Source organism: Danio rerio, chromosome 7 (assembly GCF_049306965.1).
Source record: "Danio rerio strain Tuebingen ecotype United States chromosome 7, GRCz12tu, whole genome shotgun sequence".
NCBI lineage: Eukaryota > Metazoa > Chordata > Actinopteri > Cypriniformes > Danionidae > Danio > Danio rerio.
Genome location: NC_133182.1, coordinates 37,972,645 through 37,994,753, shown reverse-complemented (window position 1 = coordinate 37,994,753; position 22,109 = coordinate 37,972,645). Strand labels below are relative to the sequence as shown.

At 35.2% G+C, this 22,109-nt stretch overlaps 2 protein-coding genes across 28 annotated transcripts in view; both read left to right on the top strand.

The window, feature by feature from the left end:
• The window catches only part of adcy7 (adenylate cyclase 7), a 91,499-nt gene extending 77,857 nt beyond the window's left edge, over nucleotides 1-13,642 (top strand). For 19 of the 25 annotated variants that reach the window (XM_073906965.1, XM_073906957.1, XM_073906963.1 and 16 more), the window contains 5 exons: nucleotides 2,167-2,313; nucleotides 2,827-2,931; nucleotides 6,430-6,544; nucleotides 11,512-11,636; nucleotides 12,849-13,149. In XM_073906965.1, coding sequence (XP_073763066.1) covers nucleotides 2,167-2,313; nucleotides 2,827-2,931; nucleotides 6,430-6,544; nucleotides 11,512-11,636; nucleotides 12,849-12,995 — 639 coding nt within the window. In that variant the 3' untranslated portion in view covers nucleotides 12,996-13,149. Of the gene's footprint in view, nucleotides 1-2,166; nucleotides 2,314-2,826; nucleotides 2,932-6,429; nucleotides 6,545-11,511; nucleotides 11,637-12,848 lie in introns of all 25 variants that reach the window. The other 6 variants (XM_073906954.1, XM_021477572.3, XM_021477571.3 and 3 more) reach the window with 2 other exon arrangements.
• Nucleotides 13,643-21,857: 8,215 nt separating this feature from the next.
• Nucleotides 21,858-22,109, top strand: part of nkd1 (NKD inhibitor of WNT signaling pathway 1) — a 177,096-nt gene continuing 176,844 nt past the window's right edge. For all 3 annotated transcript variants that reach the window (XR_012382523.1, XM_073907132.1, XM_073907130.1), the window contains exon 1: nucleotides 21,858-21,930. The gene's annotated coding sequence lies outside the window, so the exon portion shown is untranslated. The remainder of the gene's footprint in view (nucleotides 21,931-22,109) is intronic.

The following is a 22,109-nucleotide window of genomic DNA, read 5'->3' as shown; positions in this document are numbered from 1 at the left end:
TCATACAATATTGCCTCATACCATTCCAATGTAATACTGTGCCATAACAATGTACACTATTCACAGAGTTCATATTGTAATTTAAGTTGCCTCTCAACTATTTTCTACCACAGTTTATACTGCACCTCATATAGTTAAGAAAGATTCAAAACGTCAGGTCAGAAAACATACCTGAAACATTTATTGAATTGATGAGTTTGTTGTTAGATTTTTATGTATTTAAAAACAGACTGCTTTAGTCAACAAGGCTGGATTTTTTTGATAAAATAAATATGTTATATTATAGAATATAATTACATTTTAAAATGAAAATATTAATATATTTTGAGCCATCAGAAATCATTTTAATATTAAGGGGTGAGTTTCCGAATGCCATCGTTAGCTAACTGAGGTCACAAGTTCTGTCTTTACAAACATCCAAATTCCTACAAACTTGCACAAACTTCATCGCAAACTTGTACGCTTGCAACTACACCTTTAGAGCTGTAGTTAGAAGCATAGTTCCTGGTTGTGTTCTATTGCCCGTTATCCCCCTATGCCCTATTCATGTAGAACATTCTAACATTTAAACTTGAAATTATTAAAAAAAACATTAAAGTCATCACTCTTAGGTATAATTTGTTTTCAAAGTGTTTTTACTGTTCAGATTAAGAGATCTTCATATTGACAACTGTGTTCCCTTCGCAGTGCCCTTTAAAAAAACATTTTGTACACAGCTGTGGCTCATGACAAAAGCAACAGGTGTTAAAAGCAGAATTTACGTTACATTACATACAATGTAAAACACACACAAACACACACACACACACACACACACACACACACACACACACACACACACACACACACACACACACACACACACACACATATATATATATACTATTGAAGTCAGAATTATTAGTCCCCGTTTATTTTTTTCCCCAATTTCTGATAAACCGAGAGAAGATTTTTCAACACATTTCTAAACATAATAGCTTTAATAACTCATTTCTAATAACTGATTTATTTTATCCTTGCCATGATGACAGTAAATAATACACTTCTATACAGCTTAAAGTGACATTTAAAAAAGTGAAAGGCTTTACAATATTAATTAGGTTAACCAGGCAGGTTAGAGTAATTAGGTAAGTTATTGTATAATGATGGTTTGTTCTGTTGACTATCGAAAAAAATATAGCTTAAATGAGCTAATAATTTTGACCTTAAAATGGCTTTTGAAAAATTTTAAACTGCTTTTATTCTAGCTGAAATAAAACAAATAGGACTTTATCCAGAAGAAAAAAATATTATCAGGCATACTGTGAAAATTTCCCTGCTGTGTTAAACATCATTTAGGACATAATTAAAAAAAGAAAAAAATCAAAGGGGTTTTAATAATTATGAACTATAGGTCCTATATGTGTTGTTTACATATATTTAAATTAATATGAAAAACGAGTGCATGTTTAACCAAAACTAATATTGGAAAAATGTATGCACGAGTAAAACAATATAATTTGCACAACAAATTATGGAATTTTTCTCTAAAGAAGTTGTTAGTCCACCCCGTTTAGAGCATCATTATGGGTGTTTTACATAGATAATGTGGTTCAAACGATAGATCTGTGACAAAGTAACTACGGTTTTGGGAAACACTGGTCACTACACTGTTCTTTTCCCAAATAATGCATCGTACTATGATAGTTCATCCAGGAGTTATGTCGTTGTTTGGGAAATGCAGAAAAACAAAAAATTAACAGAACATTTATTGATTTATTTTTTATTCTTTATTTTATTTCTTTATTATTTCAAGTCTTTATTCTTTTTTTAATCAATTGAACATAAGTATTAAATTCTCTCAAAAACAGTTAACTAGCCCTGTCCATTTGATCTATTTTTGTCTAATATGTCAGTGTTTTGTTTGTGAAAAAATTCATCAGATACCTCAGTACATTTAGTCTTGTGGAATTCCTTATTGAGTGCATTTGGTAAACACGTTCTTCAAAACACTCGCATCATGTATCATATATCATATCTATCATTTTTCAGCTGTTACCTCATCATGTGTGAGTTTGTGAATATCCTCTCGTGTCACATGTTTTGGTTGTTTCTTTACCTGCGAATGATTTGAGCACAGAAGCGCTGAACTCTTCCTGCACATGTCTTTCTGATGCTCTCCTCCAGGACCTGTACTATAAGTCATACGACTGCGTGTGTGTGATGTTTGCCTCTGTGCCGGACTTCAAAGAGTTCTACACTGAGTGTGACATCAACAAAGAAGGCCTGGAGTGTTTGAGGCTGCTCAATGAGATCATCGCAGACTTTGATGAGGTCAGAGCAATGTCACATCTCATGTCTCGCAACATGTGTTTGTCGTGGTTTTCTCTGCTCTCCTTATATTACACTCCCTATATTCTCCTTTAATTACCTGAATGAATGGATGAATCACATTGCTTCTGACAACATGTAAGGGTGTCACCTTAGCTTTTATTTGATTGCTTTGTTGGAATGAGGTAGCCATTGTGCAAAAGTACACTTATACATCAGTTCAACTGCTTCATTGTGTGAGATTGAGGATGAGGCATCAGGGCTTGGACTTGTAGGCGATCACCACCTTGACTGACTACACTATTGTTTTGCAAAACAATTCGGGCAGTGACCTGATTCATCCAGAATGATCTAAATATAGGCCCGGTCCATGCTCGGCTTGCTTCTTATTGCTAGTGTTGAGTTTCTTTGTTATATGGCTGCTCTGCATCCTTATTCTCCTCTCATTTTCTTTATTAAAAGATAACATCATGGCATGACTTGCACTCAACTCTTCTTTCCTCTGCTTACCCGCAGTTGCTGTCCAAACCCAAGTTCAGTGGTGTGGAGAAGATTAAAACCATTGGCAGCACATACATGGCGGCTGCAGGATTGAGTGGACCTCCAGAGCAGAGCAACCAGGTATTGCAGGAAACAAACACCCAGGGCTCAGTGTACCGGATATTGAGTTTGCTTTCATTTTGATAACAATGTAATTGTATATTGTATAATATGTTTGAGCTTGATCACTTTCAGAGTTAGTTAAAAACATCTAATCAGATTGATTTTGTATTGTGAACATAGCCAACAGGTGTCTTGCAGATTTTAGCTCCAACTTGCCTCAACACACCTGCACGGTTGTTTCTAGAAAGCCTAGTAAAGCTGCGGTCACATTAGAGTTTGAGCATGCGATATTCTGTCGTGCGGCGCTACGAAAAGGGGCGGGATTAAACAAGTTTATTAGACATTTTTAAAAGCAAGAGATTGCTCTATGTTTTAAAATTCTGTCCAGAGATGTCATGTTTTGATCCTCGATTAGTCTCACGCAGTCAAGTGATGCGATTTCGCAGGTCAGAGTTTACCAAGCTTGAACTTTGCACCACAGCAACCTGCGTAACTTGACGCATGACCCTGTGTTTCCGGTCTGACGCATTGAATGGAAGTCTATGGGAGGAATAGCCCAGTGTGAACGCAGCTTAAGAGCTTGATTAGCTAGCCCAGGTGTGTTTGATTTGGGGTTGGAACTAAACTTTGCAGGGCACCAACCCTACAGGACTAAGTTTGGACACCCCTGCTAACTAAGCAAACTAAGCGACAACCACTAGAGGGCCCCCACAACACGCTAGTGGTGCGAGCCGTTTCCTTGCTGAAATCGTTTTATTTGCATTTTACATATTATCTTCATGGACAGTGCTTTAGAACTTAAATATTTATAATTTTTCTGAAAAGTAAAAAAAATCATAATTTTACTAAAGTCGAAATTAAGGTCATATCAACAGGTAGCTCACAGCATTTCATTTCTCATATGCATTCTGATCTCGCAGTTGATTTTGTTCTTTCAAGGTAACCTGCAAGACCAACCGTTCACCATAAGAACACAAATCTGTGCACAGACACAGCCATGGTGTTTGCTTCATTGCCTGCCCCTATTATATACCTGATTTATTTTGGAAATTAAATCTCGAAAATTAAATAAAGCTATTGTTATTCTTTAGGCGTAAAAAAACTGAGGGGAAAAATGATGAGGAGAGACAAACACAAAGTCATTTTTGGCACTGCTTTTAAGTGCTTATGATGATGTATCCTGCATCTCAAAAAACTAATTTATAAGACACTCAACCTAAATTATTAAGCTATAGAATTTCCTATCTGATAAATGAATAGAATATCTTTTAAACACTCTAGAAGAATGCCAAGTAGGAATCACTGGTCCCTGTATTAAAGATTGTTTAATTCTTCATTTTTGAATCTACTAGTTGACAAAAACAGTGCTGTTTTAAAATGTCCAAATCTTTCAGACAGTTATTAAGTAGAAGAAATCAGGCTTTACTTTTCTGTTTCTTTGGTTGTATTTAATAAGCAATAAAGTCATTGTGGGCCGGTTTGCAATGGCAGTACTCCACTATTTAGAGCAATGTTGGGTCCAAAATTATTTTGTTTAGGGCCCCTAAATGTACAGGGCCGACTCTAATTGTAAACATTAATGTGATTGTTCGCATTTGATAGTATAGTTTACCCAAAAATAAAAATTACAATTTACTGTGGTTTAAAACGTTTGAGTTTCTTTTTTCTTTTGAGCACAAAAGACCATTTTTGAAAATCTTGGAAACAGGTAACTGCTGACATCCATAGTAGGAAAAATGCTATGGAAGTCAGTGGTTACCATTTCCAACATTTTTCCAAATATCTAACTTTGTGTTCATCATAAGAAAAAGCTCAAACTCAATCTCTTTGAATAGACATGATAGAGTACCTACTCTATGCCTACTGACCTGACACAATCATTGTGCAACTTGTAAGTAAACCAAAAATAACATATTCATACTTTATTTGCGAACACATAGATTCCAATAGAAAAGGTAGTTGAAAATGTAACTTGTGGCCAATGTCATCTTTTTTTTATTCGCTCACTTTCTCAAACAGGAGTTTCTTTGTTCAGTGACACATGTATCACACTTGGCACTCTGGAGAAAGTGATTTAGAGCATGATAAAATAAGAGTGTTGCATGCTTATACCAGGTGGGATTTATAGAGGAATAATTTGAATGTGAATTTCAAGTCAAATTCATTCAAAAAAATGTCTAAATGATTTAATTGGGTTAACTTATTAACTGTCCCAACATGTGATTTATGTATTTAATATTTAAGAGAATGTGAAGAGCCATGCTCTCACTGGAGAACTGGAGATCAAAGTTGGGAAACCTGTTGACTTTGTTAAATTGTGCAATTCTGCTGTCCTACTATTATCTAACATTTTTGTTGCCATATGGAAAGTGGGCAGTTTGAGTATGCCAGTATGCAGCAATCAGCCAGCCCTTCATTTTCCTTGGCTTACTGTTGCCATGTGTAATTTAAATACTTGCAAAAAAAAATGTTTTGCAAATAAAATTGATATATCAAATTAATTCACACATGTAATCTAAAATAAAAAAAATAACTCTGTTATAAAAATCAAAATTAAAAATCACGCTGATCTGGCGAACAAGTCATCTATGCTTATATTTCATTGGAGACATGCACCATTTCTCCACCGTGTGGATGTAATACCAGTGATGAGCAATGTGTCTTTATCGAAGGTTGATTTTTTTTTTTACTCTTGTCCACCAGAAAAAACTAAAAGAAACCTTCAAAACAGTTTTCCTAAAAAAATTCATCCAGATGTGTCACGAATTAAGAGCTATCACTAAGTGCAGCTTGTAATTTTTGTTTTAAATGCCAATTGCATGTAATGTAGACAGGGTATTATTTTTTAACTGGTGGATTATTACAATAAATCATTATCTAGAAACAAAATGTTTATGAAGTTATATTTCTATATTAATAAATATGCCATATAAGGATTGCTGTCATGACTGTTGCATAGCAACAGAACATTTGCAGAGTTTTAACCTCAAACTTTTGTTTGATTCAGTAGTAAAAATCTATAATGAAATTGAATTTCAAAAGCCTGAAAGAAACAGAACTTAAATGGACTGATGTTTTTTTGTTCATCATTGTAAGCTGCTGCCTGTAATTACAGTGACAGGTCCTTGAATTAACAAATCTTTTCTTGAATATCAATTACTTTAGAGATTTGCATGAGAAGTGAACATAGTTGAGAATTAACATACTAAAAGTAATTATCCATTCCAAGAATCTCGTGCCAGGTTTTCAATTCGCCTTGACTGTACTATGGTACTGTAAATGAAAAGGATCTTTTCAAGACTGTCCAGCGCTTGTGAATGAGGTGCCCTTAATGAATGGCATTATAAAGGTAGTAGCTTGCATATTTTACAACCAAATGAAAAGAAAAGTTCCTTTTATTTATGCAGGTCATCTACTTCTCTGACCTCTAGTCACCCTGAGTATTCTAGGAGCTCCATAATGACTGTATCTGTGGTGTAGTTTGTGCTTGACCGGCTCTGTTGTGTTTGCCTCCAGGACCGTGAGCGGCAGAATGCACAGATAGGAAACATGGTGGAGTTCGCCATCGCTCTAATCGGCAAATTGGATGGCATAAACAGGCATTCCTTCAACACATTCAGGCTTCGTGTTGGTAAGTGAACAAAACTCAGTTCTCAGTCAGTGTTCATCTCTTAGTTACTGTTTGGGTTCTGAATTAACTTGGTGACTCACTTTGCAAACTCTGCATTAAAGATGCCATATACTGCATTGATTCATTAAGAACAATTTTTCTTTGATATCTACATAGCATTATGTGGCTTAGATAAGATCAAACATTTTCCAGAAATTGTTTTATATTCTCATTTAGAGTATTACCCCAAAAAACGCTCCTAGAATTAGAAGAGTGAATATTATTGAGCTCTGCTCTGACGCGCAGCTCTCCATGCCTGCTTTCTCTTTCACTTCCTCTCTCTCTCTCTCACTCACACACAGCATGATGCACTCTGAAACAAACATGTGCAAAATAATATTAACATACTTAATTTGTCAAAAAAATATTTGATGGAATAGATGCTGTGTTAAATATTTTAAAGTTCTGTGGTGGAGAGGTTTATTTTAGCTGAGAGTGAGTGAGCTATTTAATAAAACCACTAGAGTAACATATGTTGCTCCCCAATTGTGTTGTGGATAAAATATAGGCTAAATTGTAATAAAATTTGACAAAAGAGATTAACAGAGATGTATTATGTTTTATTTTTAAGCTATAATGTAAATGTAAAAACAGCCAGGATTTAATACCAACATCTGCACACAGAAGACTTTTAATAAAGAGCATTGCTATTCTTTCACTCCAGAGAAATGACAGTAAGAGCTGAGGGATATGACAGAATGCATAAGTGTGCTTTAAACCCTATACTTAGCAGTCTACATGTGTTGGTCTGACTTTACGATATTTTATATTTCTGTGATATATATTGCGAAGTGAATACAATTTCACCAGATGATTTAACAGGTTTATTTGGATTGATTAGGAGGATTTTGTAGAGGAGTGAATCTCCAATAATATTTAACAAATAAATACAAGCATGGATAAATAAAATGTAGTAAAGATAAAAGTGAATTATAGTTTTCTGGTATTTACTATTCAGGTACAGATATTGAATAATCAACACTGCATAGTCTTCATTGTATATTATTTAATCTTTATTAAAGTTAGAAAAAATGTCTTTTGGCCTGATGTTTTAAAAGTTTAAATATTGAAATAAACTTAAAGGGATAGTTTACTCAAGGATTAAAATGTACTCACTATTTACTCACACTTCAATTGTTTCAATACTATAGGAGTTATTAAATTAGATTCTTTTTGTGTTTATTTAAAAAAAAGAAAACTAAAGAGTAATTTTTGGGTGAACTATCTCTTTAAAAATGCATGCAGATGATAAACTTTTACTTCATTATGATTAAACTCTATATTAAACTATAATCCTAACATTGCATATCCTGCGATGTGACTATTGCGGATGCACACATTGCGATAACGATGCTGAAATTATATATTGTGCAGCCCTAACTTGAATATAGATCAGTTGTCTTTATTTATGTTCTGTCCTTGTCCAAAAACTTGCTCCCACATTGCAAGCATTATCAAAATCAGTATAAAAACAAATTTAAACAAATTTAAACATTGCCAGATATAGGTTTTTTATTGCTGACTTTTTCCTGCTCAAAAGCTGTCCAAATCCCGCTCAAACGCACAATATATATATATATATATATATATATATATATATGTATATATATATATATATATAATATTTGATTGGATTTCTATTTATTTAAATTAAAATTAACCTTTGTTACTTTACTAACTGTCAGAATTTTTTTCTCCATACAGTAACCAACACCAGCAGTCAGAAAACCACAACATAACCCCATCACATTGAAACACTGCCCGCTCTCACCCACACACTGCACTTAATTTTGGGTAGTTTAAACTACATATTACAGTATCTTATGTTTTACTTTCGAAATGGGGTGTAAATTCATCCAATTTGGCGTTTTAAAGTTTTTTTTAACAAAATTAGGGGCTGCTTGTCAAAACGCTTCTGTGTTTGTTCTTGCTTCACTGCGGGATGCATAAGCTTTTGGAGGGAAGTCAGATTTTTCCAGGGATGCAGATTTTGACACAACTTTCCTTCACCTCCTTTTGCAGGTGGGCCCATGCAGTTTGCGCTATGCACTGGTCACTGCTAAATAAATGGAGTAGAAGGTCATAGTTACATTTTGTTAAATAAGTTGCATATAAAATTTAGTTTCAAAACCACCCAAATTATGTCATCCCGCTAATACCATTTTTTATACGCACAATCAAATTCAAAACCGCTCATTTGGGCTGACAACCGCCCAATCTGGCAACACTTACTGCAAACCAATAATGACTTGTAGAATCATTGCTTAGCAACACATAGAAAACAATCTGGTACAGCTGCCATTGGCTTTATTTAAAGGGTCTGTGCTGTGTCTCTCATTCAAAATTAGAGTCCCACATACATAATAGTTTAGATAAACTTCAAATTAAAGAATTAAAATGATCATTATTGTTTTCTTACTATAGGAAATGTTGTGGCCAATCAAACACAACCTGGACATTAATATTAATGATGCCATCATGCAACAGTCTGTGATTTGGCTGATGTTTTCTGATAACTCAGCTTCTCATGTAGGTCAGGCTGATGTAGAACGTGACCTAAAGTGAATTGTGACCCTGAGCAATTATATTGTGTTCTGATCAGCCTGTTTTTCACTAGGGTTTTACACTCACAGAATTTACATTGGAACGAGGAAACAATTGTGTCTGAGGATCACGTTATATCCATTTCCATGTACTGAGCTCTTATTATTCGACTATGCCTAGGTACACTATACCCAGATTTTTTATGGGGCACATGTAAAGGTTAAAATGAAAACATTACACAAGGAACTTAGCTGAAAATCTCATTGAAAAACAGAGGCAGCTCACATGAGAGATCTCAGGCATCTCCCGCAGCTCAACAATAACAGATGCACTCGGGAACTGGCATGAAATGCTTCATAAGCGCTCCATTTAAGAGTCTGACAACATATCACCCATCTGTGGCAAATATCTGATAAAAATTATAATAACAGGCACAAATCCCCTCTAAAAAACACATTCCTTAGTCACTTGAGAATCAGAGTCGCTGTCTTAATGGATCTGCGTTATGCTTCAGATAAGTGCAAGCCAATCATATCTGAGCCAGTTATAATGAGGTTCACAGGGGGACTAGCCTACACAACTGTACAGCCAATGGCCAACTGACAAAAAAACTCAAATGGCACAGTGTGATTATTATTTTACACATGAGCTGCTCACAATATACAAGTACTACTGATACTACTAATTGTAAATAAATAATAAATTGTTACTGTTTACAATCTTTACAAGTTGTTGTAAATAAGCTAGCAACAATGTGCTAAGTGTGTTAGCAATCAACTATCAGCCATCTGCAACACATTAGCAACAAAATATATTTGCCTAGTAACTGCCCAGTGCTGAGTTTAGCCACAGATTTTCTTTAGAAATAGTACATATGGAGATATGACTGAATTTAAATGTAGAAATATTAATGTCATTTTTGAGAATTTGTTCATTGGTCTGCATACAGTATGTGTCTTTGTGCAGGTGGCTTAGAGACAGGGTATCCCATTTTGGTGTCTACATCACATACAATCCACAGAAAGTATTATATTTATATAGAAAATGTTAAAAAGGGCATATTATGCCCCTTTTTACAAGAGCTGATGTGCCTTTGTTTCAGCTCTAAATACCCCACAAATAGCTATCAGCATTCTTTTCAAAAGAGGGTCGAACTACAAATACCTATGTGTCAGCAGATTCAAAAACAAGACTAACATCCTATGCTAATGAGGGAGAGATTGTCACTAATGGGCGGGGCTTTCCTTTTCTGATGACATGTACAAATGGAGAATGTCAATCAAAGCATTTCGGCAGACTGTTTTATGGTGTGAAAATAAAAGTTAATAAATTTTTGCCATTAGAAGCTGGTTGTATTCACAGACTGTTGTCACAAAACTGTATTTAAACCCCTTATAAAAGTGTTTTGCATGATAGGCCCCATTCAAATGCAAAAAAATGAATCAAATTATCAAATATTAAAAAATGGGTGAAATAATGTCATAATATATTATATTAATTGTAATATGATAGGCGCAGTGGGTGGCACGATGGCTTCATAGCAAGAAGCTCGTTGGTTCAGCTCCGGCTGGGTCAGTTGGCATTTCTGTGTGGAGTTTGCATGTTCTCCCCTTGTTAGGGTGGGTTTCCTCTGTGTGCTCCAGTTTCCCCCAGTCCAAAGACATGTGCTATAGGTGAATTAAACAAGCTAAATTGGCTGTAAAAGAGTGTGTATGGGTGTTTCCTATTGAGATGGGTTTATGAAAGGGCATCTTTATGTCACTAGGTAATGACTAAATCAGCTGAGTATTGTGCGCGAGTGTTGCTGTTGGTATTGACAACACAAAACCCCATCTCTGCTTTCATTTGATTGGAGAGTGAAAAGACGCAACTGACGTAACAGGCTTTTTCTGCACAGTGTTGACTTTTTCAAATGCGAGTGCACGACGCAACAGCAAAAACGTAAGGCGCAGCAGGCGGTTAAAACGCTCGTACCCGTTAGTAAACCATTCAAAAAAGGCCCGTCTCAATGCAAAAAACATGTTAGTTGGCGGTTTATTCCGATGTGATGACCCATGATTAAATAAAGGATTAAGCAGACATTCAGTAAGGCCTAAAGTATAAAGATTTTAAAAAATAATGGATTAGTGTTTTGGGGCTGCACTGTGGTTCTTAAATAGAGTCCTTTAATTTGTCTTTAAATAATTCTTACTCTTACTATGCCTGAAAAGATGTTTTGGAATAGGAATTATTGTTAAACTGCATTATTGTTCAACTAAATGACAGTGGCTGTCTTTTGTAAGTCCTGGTAAAAATGTATGATAGTCATTTTTAATTATTGATTTTTTTGTTACATGTTTATTGTTCTGGTGATGGTTTAAATGCCCCTTTCGTCCTTGATGCAGGTATAAACCATGGCCCAGTGATTGCTGGGGTGATTGGAGCCAGAAAACCACAGTATGATATCTGGGGAAACACTGTGAATGTGGCCAGCCGAATGGAAAGCACTGGAGAGCTGGGTAAAATACAGGTGTGAATCCATCTTTCAGGCCTTCAGCTCTCTAGATCTGCTTGATAATAATTCTCATGAATATTTAATTTTTGATTATAATTTTGACTCATATTAAAGGTGCTATATGTAAGTTTTTGAATCTTCTAAAGCATAAAAACACATAATCCGTTGCAGATATTTAAGAACCATGTTAATTGAACATTCTCGTTTATCTAAAAAACAATGCTGAAGTCAGATATTCTGCTTTGAAAATGTGTGTTACGTGCCAGAATGCCTTTGTTTTGGTTCCTTTAACTCACCCAATGCCAGTTTAGCCAATTATATTTCAGCACCCCAGGTTGCCTATGTGGAAAACAGCGCATTTTATTCATTCAGTTAGGAAGATTCTCAAAGTATGTGTCTGTGACCGAAATGCTACCTACAGTGTACAGTAGCAGACTCCAAAATGAGAGGCAGATTCAGAGTTCCACATGAGGTGGTTATTAGCAAATAATAGCAATATTACGAACGTAAACCATATATAACCTCATGCCCTTTGCACCAGAAGAAACAAAACAGAAATTTAAATACAGCCATTCAGAAGCTCAGAATAGTGCACTCACTGCATTCCAACAAAATGGTCAGGTTTATAATCTAATTAATACACTATAAACTCCATTAACATTATTAAATGTAGATGCTGAATCACTGATATGTGTTGGTTTGCACTAAGTCACAGTTCTGAAGTTCAGTTTCAAGCTGTTTATTTTATTTTCTAGGTCTGAGATGAACTATCTGCTGCTGTATTCAGCAGTATGACAATAAGTGTTATGTAAAATGGCACTCGAACACACATTATTAGCATTTACCACCGAATAAAGCACACGAGGTATACCTGAGATGGTCTGTTTATTCTGTTGTTCAGCTGCAGGAAATAGACGCTGTTTGTAAAATATATATTTGAGATGTTGGTTAGGACAAAAACTCCTTTAAATATAGAAAAATATTAATTTGATCACGTGCACTTGCTTTTATGTAGGACATGGTTTAAATTAGTCTTAAATCAGCCTTTAGCCTCAATAGTCAGGCACAGTCCTGTTGGGGTTGTCAGTCTGGCAACCTGCGCTTGCATGTGCTTTGAACCAGGAGAGCAATATCTAGTTCAACCACTAGGCGTAAAACTTACATACTGCACCTTTAAAAAACAATAAATAGCAGTCAGTGTTTGCTAAGACACATGTTGTGTGGCAGGTCACCGAGGAGACGTCAATTGTCCTGCAGAATCTGGGATACTCCTGTGAGTGCCGTGGCCTGATCAATGTGAAGGGCAAAGGAGAACTCAAAACCTTCTTTGTGTGCACAGATTCCAGCAAACAGCAAGGCATCGGTCTGAGCTGAGATGCTGACAGCTTCACACACACATACACAAACACACAAACACACACAGACTCCGGACATATGTGATCTCTGTTTTATTCAAGAATGTTTTATTGCAACTGGATTTGAATCTTTAGAGCATGTCTAAAGAACTGCACATTCTTTCTAACTCTGATATGTTCGAGTTTGTTTTGGCAGCATTCGGAGACCTGAAACTCTCCTAACACACAGCAACACGTACAGCACATGCATGCTTCTCACATGAAAAAGAGCTGAACTTTGTCATCCTCCTATGGGAAACAGACCACAGACGATGGGTAAATGAGTTCACCGAAGGAAATTACTGCTTCTCAGTATTGCACTCAGACTTTTTTGGGTACTGCTGTCATAGTGGCCTTGATCCTGTTGGATTTAGACTGATTTGGGTTGACTGAGCTGGCCGGCCGCTTTTAGTCTCACACACTCACACAGCCTCAGATTTACAAGCAGAGGGAACACAAGAAGACATGTTAATATTTACAGTTTCTTTAGTATAACGTGTACCTTATTATCATCCTTTAAACTTGTCAACTTTTGGGACCAACAAAATGATGGATGCCTATTCGGTCCGTGTATCATCCGTTCATTTGATTATTCCTTTTATTACGGAAAACGAAACATCAGAAAAACGATGAATATTTCGTTTTTCTGTTTATTCTTTAGGCAGAAAAAACGGAAACTCATCTGTTATTCTGCTTATTAACTTAAAACGAAATATTAAAACAAACACAAAACCAAAACGAAATAATGAGTCAAAAAATGGTCCGTGTACGGTCCGTGTACATTTTGTTCATTTGTTTTCCATTTTCAAACGGAATAAAGGAAATGGAGAAAACGGCCGTTTTTCCGTTTTTCTTTTGCTCACGAGAAAACGAAAAAACGAGATTTTGGCTGGATTTTCGTTTTTTGGTTTAGGGTAGGAAAACGGATAAACGACTTTAAAATTCATTTTACACATGTAGGCGGTGCTGAAACGCCCACTTTCCTCCAATTGGTTAACCAAATCTGCGCTCGTGACGTCACCCTCAAAATAAAAGCCTTACACGCAGGCTTTTAATTATTATTATTTAATTATATATATAAACAAAGTTTACATATTCTATCATTTGAACCACACACAGTTAGCAGGCTTACATTCATTGCGTATGTATAAATTAAATAAAAACGTAAATCAGCAGTATTCTTAGACATTTGTCATTAAAATAAGGTCATAGTTCACTGCCAAGCTTCTTGCTGCTGTGCACCTGATGCTGAGCAAAGAAAGCCATTTCCGAGCAGCACCTGGTTTGCATGATTGTTTCAGAGCTATTGTAGGCCTAAATAATAGCCTACTCTGTATAAAATAATAATTTATTATTATTATTATTATTATTATTATTATTATTATTATTATTATTATTAGGCCTATTATTATTAGTATTGTTATTATTATTATTACTTACTTAGTTATTCAATGGTTGTAAGAACACATTGGACCCTGCATGGGGCTATAATAAATGGTACCATTTGTTTCTATTGGATTTTCTCCTATTTTAATTTAATATATGCCTTTAGCCTATTGTAAATATTTATTTGATAATTAATACTTTTTTATTGCAACGTCAAAGTAGGCCTGTCTTATTTTTTTTTTTTTTTTTTGTTATTATTTTGTCGTTGTTGTTGTTATTATTATTGTAGCAGGGACATAGCCACAGGTGTGGCAGAGTGTGCTGGTGCCACCCAAAGTGGCATCTTGCACCTGAAAATAGATGCCTTCGCGCTCAAGCGCGCGCAAAAAAACTTGCACAGGCAAAAGTAATGATGAATGTGTTGAAGGGAAAAAAAACATTCTAATTATTTGTTAATAAAATAGTGCAACATTATTCTCAGTCAGTGTAGGCTGAAAAAATTAAGATCGCCAGCATTTCAAGGGTGGTTTTATTTTTAGTTCATTGCTGTGACGCGCTATATTTCACTAAGGCTGCATGAGACTGCGCATCTTGCTTATTTTCTCTATTTTACATACAGAACATATCATACAGTCTAGGTTCTTCCGTTCTAGTGAGTGTGGGGCATTGCTTTACAGTGGTAAAGTGGATTATTTCTTGGCAAATATAGTTATAAAATAACTACATTTCAAGAATATGTTAACACTTTCAACTATTTAGGATTATTTATTGCATCAAAAGTAATTTCAAAGTAAAATTAAATGTACGTATAAACTGCTTAATTTGTGTTTGTAAACTCCTAAGATGCAAAAAGCTTATTTAGACCAGAATAGGCCTACTAAATGCAACGGTCAATGTATGTAAACTTATGACCTAAAATGTCTTAAATGACTAAATTTAAGTCTTTTTAAGTTTTTAAATAATTTAAGTTTAACATAAATGATTTAAACTTTAAACTTCAAATTAACAGAGTATGGCAAATAAATTGTTTATTAAATGGAGGTCAGGTGTCTATCTTAATTATAATTATTAAATATTATGACACTACAGTGGTGTATTGGAGAGTACGCACCTTTTAATTAATTAATTTTAAATAAGTGGTTTATCCTAAATAAAATGCAATGGGATCGGTGTGCAATGAATAGTTTGAAAACCCCTGGTTCAGACTAGACGAGCTAGCTGTCTGTGCGCTGCGCTAATAACTTGGCATTTGCTCTTTTCGGTGCTGCCAGATGCATTTATAGTGCATAAAGAATAAAAAAGATAATTCGGTAAAGCGCGCGATGCGCGCAGAAATAAGCGCACTATATGCATATGTCGAATTAAGTTCTCTTTTTCTTTAATCAAGACTTTTCAATTCGAGGAATTACAGTTATTAAAAGCTTAGTCCTTATAAACGATCAGTTTATAAAATATAGCTACACAATTTAAGGATCAATGAAGAATAAGAAGAATATGCAACGCATTATGATCCTTGAATGATCAGAGCGCATTTATATAAACTATATATTTTATATAATCCATAAATATTAAAAAACATTATACATTTAAAGTAATGGAACATTATATGTTATAAAATCTAAACTATTATTTAGGCTACAGGCTAAATAAAGGCGCCTTTTCGGGGCTGTTCACCGCGTGCGTCAAAGAAAAGACATGACACAATCTCTATAAAAACTTGTTGTTTATTTACAATATCTAAAGGGATATAAAACATCTAACATGCATCTCCATTCTCAACGAGTTTCTGCGTTCTGCATCCTTCACAGACCGAGGTCTCATTCCGAGGTAATCTGTAAATATTCTCATTTGGTTCTGGCACATTCTTGATTAAAGGTGAAACTGACCGGCGCAACGGATGATTTGTCATCTAGGGTGACTACAGTTATAATACAGGTTATGGAACTATTTCACTTTAGTTTCATATTATTATTTTATTAAACAAACAAACCAGTTTTTGTTTTGGCTCTGCATGCAGCGTATTGGATCTTTGAAGCATTGCACTTCAAATGTTATTCCTTTTTTTTTATTGTATTTTTAATATTTTTAATTATACAACAAAAATTGGTTCTAAACAGATACATTTTCCTATAGGCTATGATGAAGTGTATATTTTTGTTCACACGGGTCCTATACAAAACTGTGTGGATGGATGATTTGTTTCTCCGTGAAAATCACTCATTTAATAAGCAAAACAGGCCAAAATGTTGTTTAGCTTGCGTCAAACTGGATGGACAATTTACAAACATATTGAATACAAAGGCAGGTTATTTTATGCAATGAGGGACAATAGGCCTATTACAAATTAAAGAAAATTATTTGCATATTAAAACGAAAATATATAATACAACAACAGATCCTACCTCGTAAGAAATGACTTTAGATAATGTAAATAAGCATCAAGTTTTTTTTTTTTGAGATTGTGTGTCTAATTCAGTAGTGTAGTGCGTTCGCGTGGGTTTCCTCCGGGTGCTCCGGTTTTCCCCACAGTCCAAAGACATGCGGTACAGGTGAATTGGGTAGGCTAAATTGTCCGTACTGTATAAGTGTGTGTGTATGTGTGGATGTTTCCCAGAGATGGGTTGTGGCTGGAAGGGCATCCGCTGCGTAAAAACTTGCTAAATAAGTTGGCGGTTCATTCCGCTGTGGCGACCCCAGATTAATAAAGGGACTAAGCCGACAAGAAAATGAATGAATAATGTGCAATACTAATTTAAAATACGTATCACTAACCTTATATGTGAAATAGCAGGGCCCGCTGTAGCACTTTCTCAAGAAGAGCAAATGTCAAATTATTAGCGCAACGCACATGTAGCGAGCTCATCTGTTTGTCGGTAACTACTAGATACAATTTTTTTTATCAACTATAATGTGTTTAATTAGTTAATTTGAAATTTATTTCATTATTCCAGCAATAATTGTTGAGTGAAAGAATGCGCTAGAAATATGCATTGCGGCTCCCTTTATTGTACAGGCTTATTGCACTTAAACATTTTTAGGTTCGGCTCTCGAATTAGTAAGGTTATGAGTAAATGTTATTTAAAATATTTAAAGCCTGCCATCTAGCCTACAATAAAAGCAAATTTAATAAAAAAAATAATAAGACAGGTCTACTTTGGCGTTGCAATAAAATAGTATTAATTATCAAATAAATAATTACAATATATAATTAAAATAGGAAGAAATAAATGAAAACAAATGGTACCCTTTGTTTCTATAGCAGGGCCCAAAGTGTTCTTATTCTGGTTCTGCTAACAACTATTAAAAAGAAAAAAAAACACACCAAACAATAAAAACACTAGTAACTGATAATAATAATAATAATAATAATAATAATAATAATAATAATAATAATTATTATTATTATTATTATTATTATTATTATTATTATTATTATTATTATTATTATAAAGCCCTTGCTCTGAAACAATCATGCTAACCAGGTGCTCCTCGGAAATGGCTATCTTTGCTCTGCATCAGGTGCACAGCAGCAAGAAGCTTGGCAGTGAACTATGACCTTATTTTAAAGACAAAGTCTAAGAATACTGCTTTACGTTTTTATTTAATTTATACATACGCAATGAATGTAAGCCTGCTAACTGTGTGTGGTTCAAATGATAGAATATGTAAACTTAGTTAATATATAATTAAATAATAATAATTAAAAGCCTGCGTGTAAGGCTTTTATTTTGAGGGTGACGTCACGAGCGCAGATTTGGTTAACCATTTAGAGGAAAGTGGGCGTTTCAGCACCGCCTACATGTGTAAAATGAATTTTAAAGTCGTTTATCCGTTTTCCTACCCTAAACCAAAAAACGAAAATCCAGCCAAAATCTCGTTTTTTCGTTTTCTCGTGAGCAAAAGAAAAACGGAAAAACGGCCGTTTTCTCCATTTCCTTTATTCCGTTTGAAAATGGAAAACAAATGAACAAAATGTACACGGACCGTACACGGACCATTTTTTGACTCATTATTTCGTTTTGGTTTTGTGTTTGTTTTAATATGTCGTTTTAAGTTAATAAGCAGAATAACAGATGAGTTTCCGTTTTTTCTGCCTACAGAATAAACAGAACAACGAAATATTCATCGTTTTTCTGATGTTTCGTTTTCCGTAATAAAAGGAATAATCAAATGAACGGATGATACACGGACCCTATTCTCATTTGAGTCTGCGTTTTGTGGATTATTATGATTTTTTGTTTAGTTTTAAGTTCTGCCAAGTGTTTTAAATGCCAAATATTGACATGCAGTGTTGATTTGCTGTTGCCTCTTGAGTTGAGATTGTGGATGTTGGAGATGGGCCTTCCTTAGCTTCATAATATGCTACAGATGAAAGTTATTAAGGAATGTTTACATAAACTAGGGAACAAAAGTGAAATGACTGAACTTCATTCATCTTAACATGAAAGTGTACTTTCATTGCTTTCTCTATCTTGACCAAACGGCTCTGTGGCTTCTTTCATCTAAAGATGTAAATTCGCTACTGGATGTACATGCCAGTGCATCTAAGCTCACATCGCAGTAAACTAACTGACTTGCTCAAACGGTCTTGCTTCTGTTCTGTGAGAATGCTTATTAAACGTGTGATGAAGGCATAGGGATAAATGTTCGACTGAGATCGCAGTCCTATGCGCCTTTCTGGATTTTGAGTGTTACAGTGTGACTGAATTCACATGGATTTAGATTATGTGCTGCCTTTCTGTACCGCAATGTCTGTGAGGAAAAAGCCTGCTGTCACCTCTGTTTTGTATGCAGTTACAGAATAAATCATTTTACACGTAATGTTTTCTTGCAGCATGGTTTACATACGGTATCAAGTTGTGTTTATGTCGATCAGTGGACAGTGTTAGGCCCAATCCCAATTCTATTTTTGTACCTCCACCTCTTCCCATTCCTCATGGCCCTTAAAACCGAGTGTGAAGGGGAAGGGCTTTAAAATTTACCCCTATGAATTGGGACAGCACTACAACACCTGCACAGGTCATCATATGTCATCGCGATCTCTTGCTTCGTATGAGTTCAGATGATGGCGACTGCTGTAGCGATTCCAGTTGTGCTATTTTCTGGTATTTATCTTCAGGAAATGACTGAAGGCATATATTATGTTCTCATAACGATCTAATGTGGCAATAAGATTGTAACTTTACTGTGCATTTACACAGTGGCCATATTTATCAATGTAAACACACCAAAAACAACATTACCATTATAGCAGACACTGTAAAAAGCCCATTCCTAGTCACTAGACATCACTGACAGTGAATTTGGGTGTCATCGAGTGACAGAATGTTGTGGGACTGCTATACAGGAGTTATTATTATGGATTATATATCCTGACATTTTGAGAGTTTTATTTAAGCATTTCATTTAAAGCATGACGATAAAACATGAATGCGGTTATAGATATATATAAAAACATGTGCTTGCTCATTGTAAAAATTCGTAATGACAAAAAGTACTAAGTTGTGGATCTCCTTACTTCCAGGTGCAGCTATGCTGCCGTTGTGGCTGGTGTATTCTGGGAAATTTTCTTACCTCTTGGTTTCGAGTGTGGTCCTGAAAAATCTCTGTTCGAAGGGGTATAGCCCTTCCCTTTATCCCTACGCCATCAAGCTAAAGAGAATTGGGACAAGGGGATAAGGAGAAGGGCTAAGGGGTAGAATTGGGCCTTAATATAACCGGTGCTGCGTGTTGTTGTTTTCTTTTTTAATGTGGGAATAACCAGACGGATATCAGCAGTTGTGATGGCTCTTTAATCTTACTCTTGATGTAAACAAAAGCACAGATTTTACAGTCTCTTCGCCCTTTTAGCTTTTCTCTCTTCCATTTTGAGTGTAGAAAGGGGAGGGGGCAGAGAGTAGAGCCAAGAATAAAACTTCTTATAATATCAACTTCACAATAAGTGACAAAACATACCTGAGGTAAACAAAAGCACTGATTTTACAGTTTCTTCGCCTTATTTAGCTTTTCTCTGTTAAAGGGAAAGTGCAATGCATTTAGTGTTCACATGCTTCCATGAAACAAAAGCTCACTTAAAGTGAAAACACAAAAATAACGAGACAAATGTGAAAATAAAGGTATAAATGTTATTTATCCATTAATTTTTTTTTCAGCTTAGTCCCTTTATTAATCAGGGGTTGCCACAGTGGAATGAACCACCAATCCCGCATATGTTTTTTGCGCAACCCCTCACTGGAAAATATCCATACACACCTATTCACACTCATACACTACGGTCAATTTTAGCATACCAAATTCACCTATAGCCCATGTCTTTGGACTTGTGGGGGAAACCAGAGCACCAAGAGGAAAACCACGCAAACACGGGGAGAACATTCAATACCAGCTGAGGCTCGAACCAGCGACCTTGGTCTGAGGCAAATGTGCTACCCACTGCGCCACCGTGTCACCCTTATACATAAAAACTAGACTCAAAAGTTATTTTTAAAGTAAATATGATTTAAGATTGATTAGAGCTTAGCAGACACCCACCTGTCCCCTGTGCAGTCAGTGCAGAAAGGGAGGAGGCGGTTGCAAAACAGGAAATTAAAAAACTTAAGCTTTCTCAGAAATGTAAAAGAGGAGACGCACACAATGACAAACACCTTGGGTATAATAAACACTTCAGGTAAAACACACATTTTGTGTAATTCTATAAACAATAATTTCCATACCCGTTACATTAATCTAATGGTAAACGAGTTCTAAATCTTTTTGGAGTTTGTCCACTTTTGTCTACCTCCAGACGTAGCCTGAAATGCATGCTTTAGCCCATGAAACACTCATATGGTCAAATAAGCGACCACCACTTGGCCTGTTTTGCATGCTACCCACATGGGGTTCAAACTGTTGTTTGACACCAGAGGTTTTGTATGAAGGTGATAGGTGAATAACTAAAATGCATAATGTTCTGAAGTAAAAAAAAAAAAAAAACAAGCAATGTTTAGTGAAGCCATTAGTTTTGTAGCTGCCCCATTGTCCATGGATAACCTGTGTAGTTTACTTAGCAAAAGATCAGAAACAGCATGCAGCCATCCATTGAGTTTCCTCAAATAAAATAAAAATGGATAGGGGAAAATTAAAAAGAGATTTATTCTAGGAGTTAAAAATAAAATAATATATATATATATATATATATATATATATATATATATATATATATATATATATATATATATATATATATATATATATATATATATATGTATGTACACGTGACCAAACGACCCGACCCGGGGAAAAATAGATTGTTTCTTTTTGGCTGATTGAGCACTTTTTTTCTTTTTTAGCAGCAGTCTTCTTTCACGCATATATAACCCCCTATCAATACTAACCAATCACCTCATGGCATATTCTGAACAAAATCCAATTACATTTACATATATTAATGAAGTTAATGAAGGCGGGACCTGCGTGTGTCGTCGACGGAGAACGCGGAGGAGATGGAGGCTGTCTTTAAAGCGATTTCTTACATAAATGAACAATAAAAGGTATGTTGAACAGAACACTACAGTTTAATGAAGTTGTTCGGCTCTCAGATAATCGCTAGACAGTGTTCCCGCCGTATTAAAATACACTTTAAACTGTCACGTAAACGCGTTAAATTTACCTCAGGAATTCAGAATCTCAAAAGTCGTTAGCCAAGTTAGCAAATACATAAGAAAATTGT